Raw genomic sequence first — 15,702 nt, forward strand, 5'->3', positions numbered from 1 at the left:
TCCATTAAGAGGGACCGAATCTGGGTAAACATCATGTGCCACTTGTCCCTTGTTATCCTCGATCCTCAGACGCGCTGTTTGGGACCCCCTACCCAAGATAGGCCGGTTTTGACACCGACAATTGGTACTATGTTGTTTCGTCCACTCTTCTGCACCATGCATGCAAAGTCTCTCGCCTCTTGAATTATAGATCGTATGAAAATGAAGAGGGTCGTCGTTTAAGCCTGGATGATGGCATCTTTTGTTTAGATTTTGCATATGATTTAGTCACTCTTTTCGTGTCTCGCCTCCATTGAACCGACATACACATATCCAATGGGCACCTCCTTAGTAATCCAAAGATGGAAGGGGGAATCAATTGAACATGTTTTCTTTAGATCTACTTGATACAAACCCTTACTCGAAAAGAAAAGAAAAAGTTTGACAATCCTATGTACACAAAATCGGGCGCCCTTTCAAAAAACAAACGACACCCATCTAGTGATACAACTTGTGGTTCGCTCTCACTTGCTGCAAGAGTGTATCTATGATTGGTCACTTGCATACGTCACATTCGACGGGCGCATCCTGCATTCGGTTGCATGCATTGTCAAAAGATAAAGACGAAACCAACAATGATAGAGGATAAGCAAAACTAATAGATGCCTCATGGTTTGGGTGCTTGGTGGAGTTGCAGTGGCATGATGCATGTTGCTTTGGCGCCAATCTAGTGACACGAAGCATATGTCGCAACCTTGTTTGTGCGTGATTGTAGATGCTACACACACCCATATATAGTGCATGTCAGTTGATGGTATTAATGTAATCGAATGAATTAATTAGTTGATGCATGGAATTAATCAGGTAGGTAGCTAGGAGTATGTTGGTACATATATACCTGAGCCTGTGCCTGTTGCAGGCATAGAAGAAGACAAGGATGCCATTGAGGATGCCCCTGATGGCCCGGAAGATCTGCGAGAAGAGGTCATTCCATAGCGTCTTGATGGTCATGTCGAAGGCGCTTTGTTGCGCCTCCGACATGTGGTTGAGCTCGAAGATGCTACTCAGAGTCTCCCAGATGTCCTTGAAGAAGTTGTAGCTATTGGACAAGACGGACCCCGCGCACGCTGCGACCGCCACCGCAAACCTTGCCGGCAACACCACCACCTTGAGCACCGGCCACAAGGTTGTGACCAATCCGGCGCCCACACCACCTCTGCCAGGTCGACCACCAGGCGCCAGACGTGTGAGGCTAGGACAACTAGTGTGGCAAGCAGCTGACACAAGCCTAGGTCGGCCAATGGAGCGAGCATAACACGGAGCAGTGCCCTGGCGGCGTGCAGGAGCGCGAGCAGCCCCTGCATGAACTTGCGCAGGTTGCAGAGGAAGAGGATGGTGCCCAGGTACTGGATGCGGGTGACCATGTCCCACGTCTTGATCCACTCGCAGAGCGGGCCACAGATGCGCACCGCCAGGATATTATTGCAATTCCTACATCTTCAAGATTTTCAACACATAGAGAGGAAACTTGATATTATTGCAATTCCTACAAGCATATGTTCCTCCCTCATAATAATTACATGTAGGATCATAAGCAAATTCAACAATATAGCTATCACAAAACATATTCTTAACACGATCCACATGTATGCAAAGTTGACACTCTTCCAAAATAGTGGGATTAACATTAACTAAAGTCCTGACCTCTCCAAACCCACTTTAATAATTATCACAATAAGATTCAGCACCATACAAAATAGTTGGATCATTACTTCCTAAATTTTACACTCTTCCAAACCCACTTTCATCAATATAATCATAATAAATAGGAGGAATGCTATCATCAAAATAAATTTGCTCACAAAAACTTGGGGGACAAAAAATATCATCTTCATCAAACATAGCATCCCCAAGCTTGTGGCTTTGCATATCATTAGCATCATGGATATTCAAAGAATTCATACTAACAACATTGCAATCATGCTCATCATCCAAAGATTTAGTGCCAAACATTTTAATACATTCTTCTTCTAACACTTTGGCACAATTATCGGAATCCTTATTTTCACGAAAGATATTAAAAAGATGAAGCATATGAGGCAACCTTAATTGCATTTTTTTGTAGTTTCCTTTTATAGACTAAACTAGTGATAAAACAAGAAACTAAAAGATTCTATTGCAAGATCTAAAGATATACCCTCAAGCGCTAACCTCCCCGGCAACGGCGCCAGAAAAGAGCTTGATGTCTACTACACAACCTTCTTCTTGTAGACGTTGTTGGGCCTCCAAGTGCAGAGGTTTGTAGGATAATAGCAAATTTCCCTCAAGTGGATGACCTAAGGTTTACCAATCTGTGGGAGGCGTAGGATGAAGATGGTCTCTCTCAAACAACCCTGCAACCAAATAACAAAGAGTCTCTTGTGTCCCAACACACCCAATACAATGGTAAATTGTATAGGTGCACTAGTTCGGTGAAGAGATGGTGATACAAGTGCAATATGGATGGTAGACATAGGTTTTTGTAATCTGAAAATATAAAAACAGAAAGGTAACTAATGGTAAAAGTGAGCACATGTGGTACGACAATGCTAGGAAACAACGCCTAGGGTTCATACTTTCACTAGTGCAAGTTCTCTCAACAATAATAACATAATTGGATCGTATAAGTATCCCTCAGCATGCAACAAAGAGTCACTCCAAAGTCACTAATAGCGGATAACAAACGAAGAGATTATTTTAGGGTACGAAACCACCTCAAGGTTATCCTTTCCGATCGATCTATTCAAGAGTCCGTAGTAAAATAACACGAAGCTATTCTTTCCGTTCAATCAATCCAATTGTTCGTACTAGAATGACACCTTAAGACACAAATCAGCCAATATCCTAATGTCACCTAGATACTCCAATGTCACCTCAAGTATCCGTGGGTATGATTGTGCGGTATGCATCACACAATCTCAGATTCATCTATTCAACAAACACAAAGAACTTCAAAGAGTGCCCCAAAGTTTCTACCGGAGAGTCAAGACAAAAACATGTGCCAACCCCTATGCATAGATTCCCAAGGTCACAGAACCCGCAAGTTGATCACAAAAACATACAACAAGTGAATCAATAGAATACCCCATTGTCACCATGGGTATCCCACGCAAGACATACATCAAGTGTTCTCAAATCCTTAAAGACTTAATCGGATAAGATAACTTCAAAGGGAAAACTCAGTCCATTACAAGAGAGTAGAGGGGGAGAAACATCATAAGATCCAAATATAATAAAAAAGCTCGCGATACATCAAGATCGTGCCGAATCAAGATCACGAGAGAGAGAGAGAGAGATCAAACACATAGCTACTGGTACATACCCTCAGCCTCGAGGGTGAACTACTCCCTCTACTCATGGAGATTGCCGGGATAATGAAGATGGCCACCGGAGAGGGATTCCCCCCTCCGGCGGGGTGCCGGAATGGGTCTAGATTGGTTTTCGGTGGCTACAGAGGCTTGCGGTGGCGGAACTCCCGATCTAGGTTTCTTTCTGGAAGTTTGGGTATATATAAGAGGTGTTGGAGTCGAGAACAAGTTAGGGGGTCCCCGAGGTGGCCACGAGGTAGGGGGGCGCGCCCCCACCCTCGTGGGCGCCTTGTGACTCTTCTGGCCCATCTCCGATACTCCCTGGGCTTCTTCTGGTTAATCTTTGTGAAATTTCATGTCAATTAGACTCCGTTTGGTTTTCCTTTTCTGCGATGCTCAAAGACAAGGAAAAATCAGAAACTGGCACTTGGCTCTAGGTTAATAAGTTAGTCCCAAAAATCATATAAAATAGCATATAAATGCATATAAAACATCCTCGATGGATAAGATAATAGCATGAAGCAACCAGAAATTATAGATACGTTGGAGACGTATGACCCCGCGTCCTCGCCTCCGTCTGGCCAACCACGTCGCCGGCGCACCCAGCACATGAGCGTCGACCCTGCTCCTTTTCCTTCCTCTCGATCTCTCTCTCAATTCTCTTTGTCGTTCTTTCTCCAGGTAGCAGCCCCCATGGCGCCGCCGTGCAAGCCCGCCATTCCCGGCCCTAGCTGGCCTGTGTTCGTTGGGCCGGACCTCTTCTACGCCACTGCCACCTCGCTTCCTCGTCGTCCTCAGCGATGACCAGAGTGCCAAGTCCCTGACGGCCTCGTGTTGACCTTGTCGCTGCCTCCCCACGCCTGCTACCGCCAAGTCCAAGCCGCCTTGCTCGGTTCCAACCGTTCTGCGCCATCCCCGCCGACGGTAGCTCCAGCAGGTCCCGCCGGACCAGATTCTCGTGCCCTGTTTCTCTTCCTCCTCTCTTTCTATTTCCTTCTCCTCCCAGTTCTTCTCGCTTCCTCACCTTGCGGCCTCTCTATTTCTTTAGGACGAACAAGAGCTCTAGGAGTCCATGGACGCCCGAACCACCTAGACCTCGAGGCTCCAGCACCTCCTCTCGTCGCGTGGCCGTCTATGCTCGCGCCAGCCAGATCCGGAGGGCCACCGCCCCTCGTCGTTCCCTTCGGCCTCTTTCACTTGTTTGTCTGCATCGAGCGAGGCAGGTACGTCCATGCCCGCAACCTCTGCCTCGCTCGCCCGTGTTGACCCTGTCCCAGCGCGGGTGGACCGGTCAACTCCGTCCCCTGGGCCGGCCCTTCTCCTCCTTTGCTTCCAGCCAGGAAATGGCCCATGGTGAGCAGCCCAGCCGCCCTAGTGCACCTTTCAGTTTTGGCCCAACGCATGTTTTTTCCGCTGGACGATTTTAGCTAATTATCCCGAGTTGGTAGTTCTGCAGATTAGTCCCTAGTGTTCATGCATATCCTAACTCACAAACCATGCATCATATTAAAATGTTTTAAACATGTAAAATGCTTAGAATTTCATCCAGTTTCATAATATGCTGCTTTCATCTATGTTTAAAATGTCTAAAATGTTGTTTGATTAAATTTTCTCAAATGGCATGCTAAAATGATTTATTTAATATCTAAATAACCGTAGCTCCGAATTAAATAAACTTTATATGTAAATGGGTTAGAAAAAAGCATAGATTAACATGGTGACACTACTTTGCATGTTTAACAACTCTAAAATATGGCTTAGGGAAGAACAGTGTGAACTAGAAAATTTGCATATGAGGATTTTCTGGAATTGTTGTTTGTTGTTTCCGGCCTCATTTAAACTTGCCTAAATAGTTAGTTTATTTATGCTTCACCCTCTTGCCATGTTTAACAACATTTAATATGGTTGGGTACATAAACGAGAGTGAACTAAATAATTGAATGTGGTGTTTCGCCAATATGTAACAAGTTGCATATTGAGCTCCACTTAACTTGTAGTGTTGTTTGTTGCACTTTGCCATGCCATGTTTCATTAAACCGGACATGCATCATACTTGGTTGAGCATCATGTCATGTTTATGTGTTGTGTGTTTACCATGTTGTTTGCTTCTTTCCGGTTGTGCTTCTTCTCGATAGTTCCTGTTTCATTCCGATTGTGAGGATTCGTTCGACTATGTGACTTCATCTTCTTCATGCACTCGTTCTTCTTCCTAGCGGGATTTCAGGCAAGATGACCGTCAAATTGGATCTCACTACTATCTTTGCTATGCTAGTTGCCTCGATGCTATCGCTATGTCACGCTACCTACCACTTGTTTATCAAGCCTCCCAAATTGCCATGATAGCCTCTAACCTTTTTTACCCTTTGTAGAAAACTGTTGTTTGGCTATGTTACCGCTTTGCTCAGCCCCTCTTATAGCATTGCTAGTTGCAGGTGCAGTTGCTGGTTGTTCCATGTTGGTACATGGATGTCATGGGATAGCACAATATCTTCTATTTAATTAATGCACATATATACTTGGTAAAGGGTGGAAGGCTCGGCCTTACGCCTAGTGTTTTATTCCACTCTTGCCACCCTAGTTTTTGTCATACCGGTGTTATGTTCCTTGATTTTGCGTCCCTAACACAGTGAGGGGTATGGGGCCCTCTTGACAGTTCGCTTTGAATAAAACTCTTCCAGCAAGGCCCAACATTGGTTTTACCATTTGCCCAACATAATAACTAAACCTGATAATTAGTTAATTTTCATAGGGGGTCGCGTCCCCGAGGATTCTTTCAACATAATAGAGGGAGGGGCCAGTGCTGATGGTGTTGGTCCCAAACGGGTAGACTGCGGGGCCACCTCGGGGAAAATCGATGGCTGGTTTTACTCGTAGGATGTCCCATCCGGACGTGGCCTGAGACGAGATACACGCGGCTACTATCAGGGTGTCGGCACGCCGGGAGGTCTTGTTGGACTTTTTTTATCATTGTCGAAATGTCTTGTGCACCGGGATTTCGAGTCTGAATGAAGGGTCCCGCGATGGAGAATTGTCTCCGCGGATCGTGAGCTTGTCATGGGCTAAGTTGGGACACCCCTGCATGGTTTAAACTTTTGAAAGCCGTGCCCGCGGTTATGTGACAGATGGTAATTTGTTAATATCTGGTTGTAGTGAACTTGAAGTAAACTCAACTAAGATACACCAACCGCATGTGTAACCGTGACTGTCTCTTTTCGGGGAAGTTTGAGAGGAGAACACGGTTGGGTTATGTTTGAAAGTAAGTAGTTCGGGATCACTTCTTGATCATTACTAGTTGGCGACCGTTGCGTAGTTTCTCATCTTATTCTTGTACGAGTAAGTTAGCCACCATATTATGCTTAGTCGCTTGCTGCAACCTCACCACTTATGCACTCCATACCCATTAAGCTTTGCTAGTCTTGATACCCATGGTAATGGGATTGCTGAGTCCTCGTGGCTCACAGATTACTACAACACCAGTTGCAGGTACAGGTAATGCGATGATCATGATGTGAGAGCGATGTTTACTTGTCTTGGAGTTCTTCTTCTTCGTCGTCGATCTTGGGTTAGGTTCATGGTCGGCAGCCTGGGCTAGCAGGATGGATGTCGTTTGAGTTTCTGTTTGTGTTTTATCCGTAGTCAGATGTTGTTCTCATGTATGATGTGTGATGTATTCTTGTGGCATTTGTATGCCTTGTATGTATCCCCAACTATTATGTAATGGTACGATGTAATGATATCCACCTTCCAAAAGCATCTCCAATATGCGCTTCTATCCTTGGTGGGACCTTCGAGTTCCTTTAGGATAGAGTCGCATATTGGGCGTGATAACCCGAAACCGTATTAATTGGAATCCCGTAATGAGCGGGCACGATCTCTGTTTTGACAAGACATGCCAATGGAGGCTATGCCTCGAAACGCGAAACGCGGGTATGAAAATGGTTCGAAATGTTAAAGAGCCAGATGTGACGTTTCGCCGAAAAAGTTGTCAGCAAAGAGACATTGTTTTGTCTAGATACTTTAGCTTCATGGCTAAGGGTTGTAACAGTTATGCAGAGCCGGATCAAATCCCTTGTGTAGGGACTTATCTTAAGAAGGAACCCGCCTTGCAATGCCGAAGACAATCCGCGTGCCAAACACATCGTCATCGAAGACTGGTTCAGGGGCTATTGAGGGAGTCCTGGATTAATGGGTCCTCGGGTGACCGGGCTTTTTTATATGGGTCGGACTGATGGGCCATGAAGATACAAACAGAAGACTTCCCCCCTGTGTCCGGGTAGGACTCCCCTATGCGTGGACGGCAAGATTGGTGTCCGGGTATGTTATTTCCTTTCCTTGCAAACCGACTCTGTACAACCCTAGGTCCCGCCGGTGTGTATATAAACCGGAGGGTTTAGTCTGTAGAGGCTATCGGAATTCTCATAGTCTACAAGCTAGTATTTAGGCATTACGATCTCGAGGTAGATCAACTCTTGTAACCCCTATACTCATCAAATACAATAAAGCTGGACGTAGGGTTTTACCTCCATTAAGAGGGCCCGAATCTGGGTAAACATCATGTGCCACTTGTCCCTTGTTATCCTCGATCCTCAGACGCGCTGTTTGGGACCCCCTACCCAAGATAGGCCGGTTTTGACACCGACAATTGGTACTATGTTGTTTGGTCCACTCTTTTGCACCATGCATGAAAAGTCTCTCGCCTCTTGAATTATAGATCGTATGAAAATGAAGAGGGTCATCGTTTAAGCCTGGATGATGGCATCTTTCGTTTAGATTTTGCATATGATTTAGTCACTCTTTTCGCGTCTCGCCTCCATTGAATCGACATACACACATCCAATGGGCACCTCCTTAGTAATCCAAAGATGGAAGGGGGAATCAATTGAACATGTTTTCTTTAGATCTACTTGATACAAACCCTTACTCGAAAAGGAAAAAAAAGTTTGACAATCCTATGTACACAAAATCGGGCGCCCTTTCAAAAAACAAACGACACCCATCTAGTGATACAACTTGTGGTTGGCTCTCACTTGATGCAAGAGTGTATCTACGATTGGTCACTTGCATACATCACATTCGACGGGCGCATCCTGCATTCGGTTGCATGCATTGTCAAAAGATAAAGACGAAACCAACAATGATAGAGGATAAGCAAAACTAATAGATACCTCATGGTTTGGGTGCTTGGTGGAGTTGCAGTGGCATGATGCATGTTGCTTTGGCGCCAATCTAGTGACACGAAGCATATGTCGCAACCTTGTTTGTGCGTGATTGTAGATGCTACACGCACCCATATATAGTGCATGTCAGTTGATGGTATTAATGTAATCGAATGAATTAATTAGTTGATGCATGGAATTAATCAGGTAGGTAGCTAGGAGTATGTTGGTACATATATACCTGAGCCTGTGCCTGTTGCAGGCGTAGAAGAAGACAAGGATGCCATTGAGGATGCCCCTGATGGCCCGGAAGATCTGCGAGAAGAGGTCATTCCATAGCGTCTTGAGCGTGGTCATGTCGAAGGCGCTTTGTTGCGCCTCCGACATGTGGTTGAGCTCGAAGATGCTACTCAGAGTCTCCCAGATGTCCTTGAAGAAGTTGTAGCTATTGGACAAGACGGACCCCGCGCACGCTGCGACCGCCACCGCAAACCTCGCCGGCAACACCACCACCTTGAGCACCGGCCACAAGGTTGTGACCAATCCGGCGACGCAGTCGAGCACGACGTCGAACGGCGCCCACACCACCTCTGCCAGGTCGACCACCAGGCGCCACACGTGTGAGGCTAGGACAACCAGTGTGGCAAGCAGCTGACACAAGCCTAGGTCGGCCAATGGAGCGAGCATAACACGGAGCAGTGCCCTGGCGGCGTGCAGGAGCGCGAGCAGCCCCTGCATGAACTTGCGCAGGTTGCGGAGGAAGAGGATGGTGCCCAGGTACTGGATGCGGGTGACCATGTCCCACGTCTCGATCCACTCGAAGAGCGGGCCGCAGATGCGCGCCGCCGCCGACTTGAGCAGTGGCACGTTCTTGTACAGGTCGTAGAAGCCGATGATGACGGTGACGAGGGAGGCCATGACGTAGAGGCTCCGCGCCAGGGGCCGCATCCAGGGCCGGTACATGTGGCACAGCACCGGGTACGACTGCAGGAAGATGACCCACGACGGCAGCCCAGACTCGAGCAGCGTGAGCAGCCGGATGTCCGACGTGATGATCTGCCGGAGCTTGAACGGCAGTGCCGCGTCCCGGGACCGAAACAGGAGCAGGGTGTCGCTGTACCTATACTGCTGCATATGCATATGCATGGGAACCCGCCCTTCATCATCATGCTCCTTCTCCTCCTCCTCCTCCTCGTCGCGATCGGTGTGTTGCTGCTGCTGTAGGTTCTTCCTCCTAGCCCTGCTCCGCCAGCTCATCCTCCTCCTCAACGTGGGCGTGCACCTCTCGTCGCCGCTGCTGCTGGCCGCCATCGTATTCATAACGTCGTCGCGAGCGTGTTCCTCTTCTCCGGCGGACGCCGCGGAGGAGGAGCGATGATGGTGACGAGGACGAGGACGATGATGGTGGTGGTGATAGTGGAGGAGGTACCCTCGGAGGGAGTGCGTCTCGGAGGCGCGGCCGAGGAACCACTCAGACGCGCACCCGGCGGCCTGCTCGGCGCTGTAAAACTCCCACTTGTTGAGGTAGCGCGCCTCCAGGGCGAGGGACGTGTCAGTGAGCAGGTCGTTGTAGTAGTTGATGCCGTGCACGTCCCGCCATGACACCTCGAACACCAGGAACCCGTGGAGCAGCGCCGGGGTCGAGTTCGCCACCGCCAGCCACCTTCGCATCGCCGCCGTTATTTTTCTTTTCTCTGTGCCCGAGCTCGCCATCGCCATCGCCGCCGTGTCGGTGCCACTCCTCGAATTCACGAAGGGAGACATCCTGTACTGCATCAATTGCCGGATGCGAGCTAAAGCTTTTAAGTGTGATCATCATGTCCAACTTTCTTTCAGTTTGTTAGCTTCAAATTTCTCTCCGTTTATAACATACATACATACATACATACATACATACATACATACATACATACATACATATATCTATCTATCTTGCTTTCTTTGAGAAATTAATAGGCAAACATGGATTAACAAGAGACACACTAATTGCTCCATCCTTTGTATATCAAAAATGCACATCATACTATATATCTCCCCCATGGATACATTACATAGTACTCCCTCCGTTTCTTTATATAAGGTGCATTTGTTTTTTGATAAAATTTCAGAATGTAAGGTGCATTTCTTCTAATTCCTCATAATTCCTTTGTTAGCCCTCCAGAAAAATGGAATGTATCTCTCTCCTGATTGTCTGTATCTCTCTTTGTAGCAAAAGAAGGAAAGTATCTCTCTGTTGATTGCATGCATCTCTTAATTTCCTGGACTAATTGATTTACTTACCACTAATCAATAATTTGCCAAGGGTAATTTAGTTCTAACATGTCTATAATTCCGTGCCTTGGTCACCGTGCCGAAAATAATACACCTTACATAACGAAACGGAGGGAGTACATACCATTGGGATTGGGGTTATATTTTAGACAACATCACTTAGAGTATTATTTTTGTAGGATCATATCCATTGGGAGAAGAACACATGCATGCATGAGATCAATCAAATTAATTTTTCTTTCTTTCTTGAATTAGAGGCTATGATATATATGATACCACGAGCGAGTCTCTCTTTCTTCATATATATAATGATGATACGCCTACCATCAAGGATTTGGATCCCGAGTGCATGTTTTTTCTCGCGGGGCACTGGAATTCTCAGTTACCAGAAAATCCCGGAAAAATTTCGGATGAAATTTGAATTCAATTTTTTTTATCTTCTATAGATAAGCTCTGGGCTCAATATTTATAACAGCGACCAACTGGCGTAGTGGTTAGTTCGTATATGTGCTTCTGTTGCTTGCAGGTTGCTATCAAAACTCGCCGGCCTCCTTTATTTCTACATCATCTTCCTTTTTATCCTAAAAATTGTGTAAAAAAACAAATACCACAGGACTATAGTTAATAAGTCCACGTTAACCATTGCGCCGCGGCAGGGTAGATGTTCTCTTTAAGTTCCTAACATATCTAATCTAACTATCAGAGCTTAAATTCAAAAAAATAAAAAAAAATCGCTTGGTACATATGGTTCTCGTGGGGTGGCGAGAAATGCGGATACCGGACGGTATCCGAATATTCCGCCCGGTACCCAAAACCATGCCTACCATACGTTGTTATCGGGTCAGAGAGGTTAATATATGCAGAATCAACCAATTAAGTAAGAGTAATGCATGCACCTAATATATACTGTAATAATAAACCAAAAAGATGCATGTGAGTACCATATAGGATAGGGGTACCTTTGTGATCATGAACTGCCATAGCCTTGCGGATCTGGACTGCTTGCTGGTCATCCATGGCTGGTTGTCCACCAGAATAAGCACCTTCTTGCTCACCGGTGCAAAATAGAGGAACGCCCGGGAGATGTAAGACTGCATGTCCCTGCGGCATGCATACATCTGAGCAATGTGTAATTCAATTACATGCATCACCCAATCCATCGATTGGATTCCTTCACAAGCTAGTGGAATTCAATTGATTTACCCAATCTGCAAGCTTGTCAAGGGATATATATCCGGCAGAGGATCCATGCATGCATGCAGATAGCTAGCTAGGATGACAACGGCCGGGACCTATCGAATCGACAGGACGCCACATCAAATTGTATAGATTGGATTAATTCTTGCAAGAGATCTCCATAGGGTTCATTGTCGATTGCGGAAGTTGGATAAGAGAGAGAAAGTCACTCTTCTCCCCCCACCCACCACGCTGGTGAAGGAAGGAAGGAAGGCCGATCGAGGGCGCATGCCTCCCCCTCCTCAACTCCATTTTTAGACCTAGATGATCCATGCATATTATTAGATGTAACGTGTTTGCTAAAACAAGGCTACCATGACATGCTTTATTGATCACAACTAATCATTCTCAAGGTTGCCCAAAATAGAATTATGGGCTCGTCATTGTAGGATATTTTATCATTGAACAAAACCCTAACTAATCGATGAGCAACACTATTGGTCTCCTAGGTGTGGCACCCTGGCTCAGAGAAACCGGAACACCCCGTATTCTAGCCCAGAGATCAAGGAGAAGTCTTCTGGAATACGGCACTGCTTAGCATAGAACAAATCAGCTATTTATTACAATCTATATGGGTACAAAGGGATTACATCAGCACGGCGACACCACGCCTGTCACGGTTGCTCTATGCAAGCAGCAGAACAACACGATGCAGCGGAACAGCGACAACGGTGATGAACTCCGCTCCGCAGGGACTCTGGCTGGAACGCTTATCCTAGCTCGCAAACAAGGAATCCACGACAAACAAGCAATCAAATCCGACATGACCTGCAAACTGGCATGACACGCCAGGTCAGTACAATGAATGTATTTGCAAGCTCATAATAACCAGAAGCATTCAAGACAAACAACAGCATGGCAATTACAGGTTAAGCAGGAATTATTATGAGATCATCAGGATAGCATGGCATGAACAAAATGAATCTGATACAGCTACAACAATATGAGCATGGCATGAACATATAAATCTGATGATACTAGCATGCAACACGATGACACCATATGCACCACTTATTCTCCTCGGGTTACCTCGTAACCATCACATGCATCACTTACCAACCTCGGACATCACACGATCATCTCAGGATCAAATCAAGCTTGGTATAAACAATACCGTAGTAATCATTAAATGACCACAAGGAGCTTGATCTTTACTCATGATTCTCGCACAACATCACGAATATCAAACAACTCGGTATCCTCGATACCACGGTGATCATTCACGGATCACAAAAGGAACCACTCTGGGCTCAACGGGTTACCTCGTAACCAAACGATGATCATTCACGGATCACATAACCAACTTATCTCATCCTCGAACCAGGGTTGTTATTAAGAACATCATTATTATTACTATTGACCCATAGTGTGACCAACTATGAACTGGGCCCTTATCCACGGGCGCGGCTATTGATAGATTTAGTATGCACTCTACAGAGGTAGCGCACTGTACCCACTACCCACACCACGGAACCCATGGCCTCGCACTCCCATTCGGGTGGACCAACGGCGTTCTGAGAAAACCGTCCTACTACCATGACACTCTCCCGGCCACTCCGACTCACTCCCCACTGGGCTAAGTCCTGGGTGGCCCCGTGCCTACCAAAGGCACCAACGGCCACTGTCGTGGCAAAACAAAAACGGTCCAAAACAGGGACAAGCCGGCTACAACAACTACAGGCACACAAGGCTTATGTCCGCCTACCTGATCAGGGTAGCGTGTGCCCATAACCTTCCCTCGTGGGAGGCACCGGCGAGAGGCACGACAATAGACCCAGTTAGGATCCTCCAAAAAAGTCAAGTGTGGTTGCACTGGTCAGCTCGATATGGTGGCACCATGACTCAACCAACAGTTGTTCAAGTTCAATTTAATCTGGTTAAACTTCAATGCAAATATGACGAGTCATATTAAAATAACATGATGCAACTACAATGCATGAGCATGATATCAAGATAAGCAGGGAAGTGCAACATAATCATCGAGCATAACCATAATGAAACATTAACCAAATGAGCATGGCAAACTGATGAGCATAACATTACACTTGAGCATGCCATGACCACTAGCATCATAAATAAATACCATGCAAGAACTCATCCAGAATACTACCAAGTAAGCATATAACCAACTAGATACAAAGTAACATGCATAGCTACGACACTAGATAACAGGTCGTAAACATGCATCCGAAAGAACACACTGCTACTACTACCAAGCATGACATATAATAATAATACTAGTAATAAGTGCAAGATAACAAGATGCAGAAGAGCATAGCTTGAAAGTGAACACATATCTCTAAGCATCACCGAAACAACGACAACCGTAACAAAACAAGCAAACATTTGTCAAACATTCCAGTTGAAAACCATGGCTACTGCATGACTATCATGCAAGCGGTTGTTGTGGCTTGCCTGTGGTGGAAGAAATCACCGGAAAGACATGCGAGAAGCTCGCGGAAAGAATCGCCGGAAAACATTCTCTCTCGAAGAGGCTGATTAGAAGCAAGGGAAAAATGTTCATTTTCACTATGGGACCACCTAGTGAAAATGTTACCAACAGAAAGATCTCGATGAGACGAAGAAGTAGGCTTTGGAATCACCTCATTTGGAGCTACGGGTTAAAAGATATGAGTGTTTGACTGCCAGGGACCCATCTGTAATGAAAATATTTTCAAACAAGGCCTGGACAGAAAAACAGAAAGTGCAATTAGAAAAATACGCTTTAACTGAACTGAATACGTATTCGTGGCTGAACAAGACAGAAAGTGCGCTTTCGGTGGAGGAAAACGTATTCCGAAGAATACGCTTTCACTTATCCACGTCAGCAGCTCGGGTCAGGGCATGAGACTTACAGGCGGGGCCTGCCACTTATCCATGTGGACCGGACCATGTCAACGTCTCAAAGACCAACATGTGGGGCCTGGGGCTCCACTGGACAGCTGGCGGGGCGGTGTCATCCTTCTCCATCGACGCCCGACAGAGCAAAGGGAGGGGAGCGGCGCCGGCGGCCGTCCCGACACCACCGGCCACCTCCGGTGACACTCCGGCCACCGGAGTGACCATGAAGAAGAGCTGCATCCGCCTGGAGGGTTCTTTCCCGCCGAGAAGCAGCAGAGGGAGCAGTGCTCCGACTCCAGAGACGGACAGCGGCGATGGTGAAGATGGAGTCGGGTCTATGGTGGAGGGAAAGGAGAGGCAGGGTTCGGGAGGGGTTCGCCGGGGTTAAGGAACTCTTCTGGAGGTGGAAAGAGGGAGATGGAGGCTCGGGCTCGAGCTAATTTAGGAGGGAGGCCGCGGCGGCCATGGCAGCCAACCGAGGCGATGAGAGGTTCTGGAGTCGAACGGATGGGTGATGTCTACTACACAACCTTCTTCTTGTAGACGTTGTTGGGCCTCCAAGTGCAGAGGTTGGTAGGATAGTAGCAAATTTCCCTCAAGTGGATGACCTAAGGTTTATCAATCCGTGGGAGGCGTAGGATGAAGATGGTCTCTCTCAAACAAACCTGCAACCAAATAACAAAGAGTCTCTTGTGTCCCCAACACACCCAATACAATGGTAAATTGTATAGGTGCACTAGTTCGGCAAAGAGATGGTGATACAAGTGCAATATGGATAGTAGATAATGGTTTTTGTAATCTGAAAATATAAAAACAGCAAGGTAACTAATGATAAAAGTGAGCGTAAATGGTATTGCAATGCTAGGAAACAA

The 15,702-nt window shown here is 46.4% G+C and overlaps 1 protein-coding gene across 1 annotated transcript; it reads right to left on the minus strand.

Moving 5' to 3' along the window:
• Positions 1 to 524: 524 nt before the first annotated feature.
• LOC125533239 lies at positions 525 to 10,201 on the minus strand. Its single transcript, XM_048696960.1, has 4 exons — positions 8,724 to 10,201; positions 1,174 to 1,476; positions 878 to 1,126; positions 525 to 567 (listed from the first exon to the last, which is right to left on the minus strand). The coding sequence occupies exons 1-4, from the start codon at positions 10,199 to 10,201 to the stop codon at positions 525 to 527; spliced, it is 2,073 nt and encodes a 690-aa protein (XP_048552917.1).
• Positions 10,202 to 15,702: the final 5,501 nt, after the last annotated feature.

Source organism: Triticum urartu, chromosome 1, assembly GCF_003073215.2.
Source record: "Triticum urartu cultivar G1812 chromosome 1, Tu2.1, whole genome shotgun sequence".
NCBI classification, from domain to species: domain Eukaryota; kingdom Viridiplantae; phylum Streptophyta; class Magnoliopsida; order Poales; family Poaceae; genus Triticum; species Triticum urartu.

Excerpts from the sequence above, each read along its gene's own strand:
- LOC125533239 (XM_048696960.1), bottom strand. The coding sequence starts at position 10,201 with ATGGCGATGGCGAGCTCGGGCACAGAGAAAAGAAAAATAACGGCGGCG. Across the intron at positions 1,477-8,723 it reads TGCAACAGGCACAGGCTCAG|ATGTAGGAATTGCAATAATA; the intron begins GTATATATGTAC and ends AAAATCTTGAAG. Across the intron at positions 568-877 it reads TGCAACAGGCACAGGCTCAG|GATGCGCCCGTCGAATGTGA; the intron begins GTATATATGTAC and ends AACCGAATGCAG.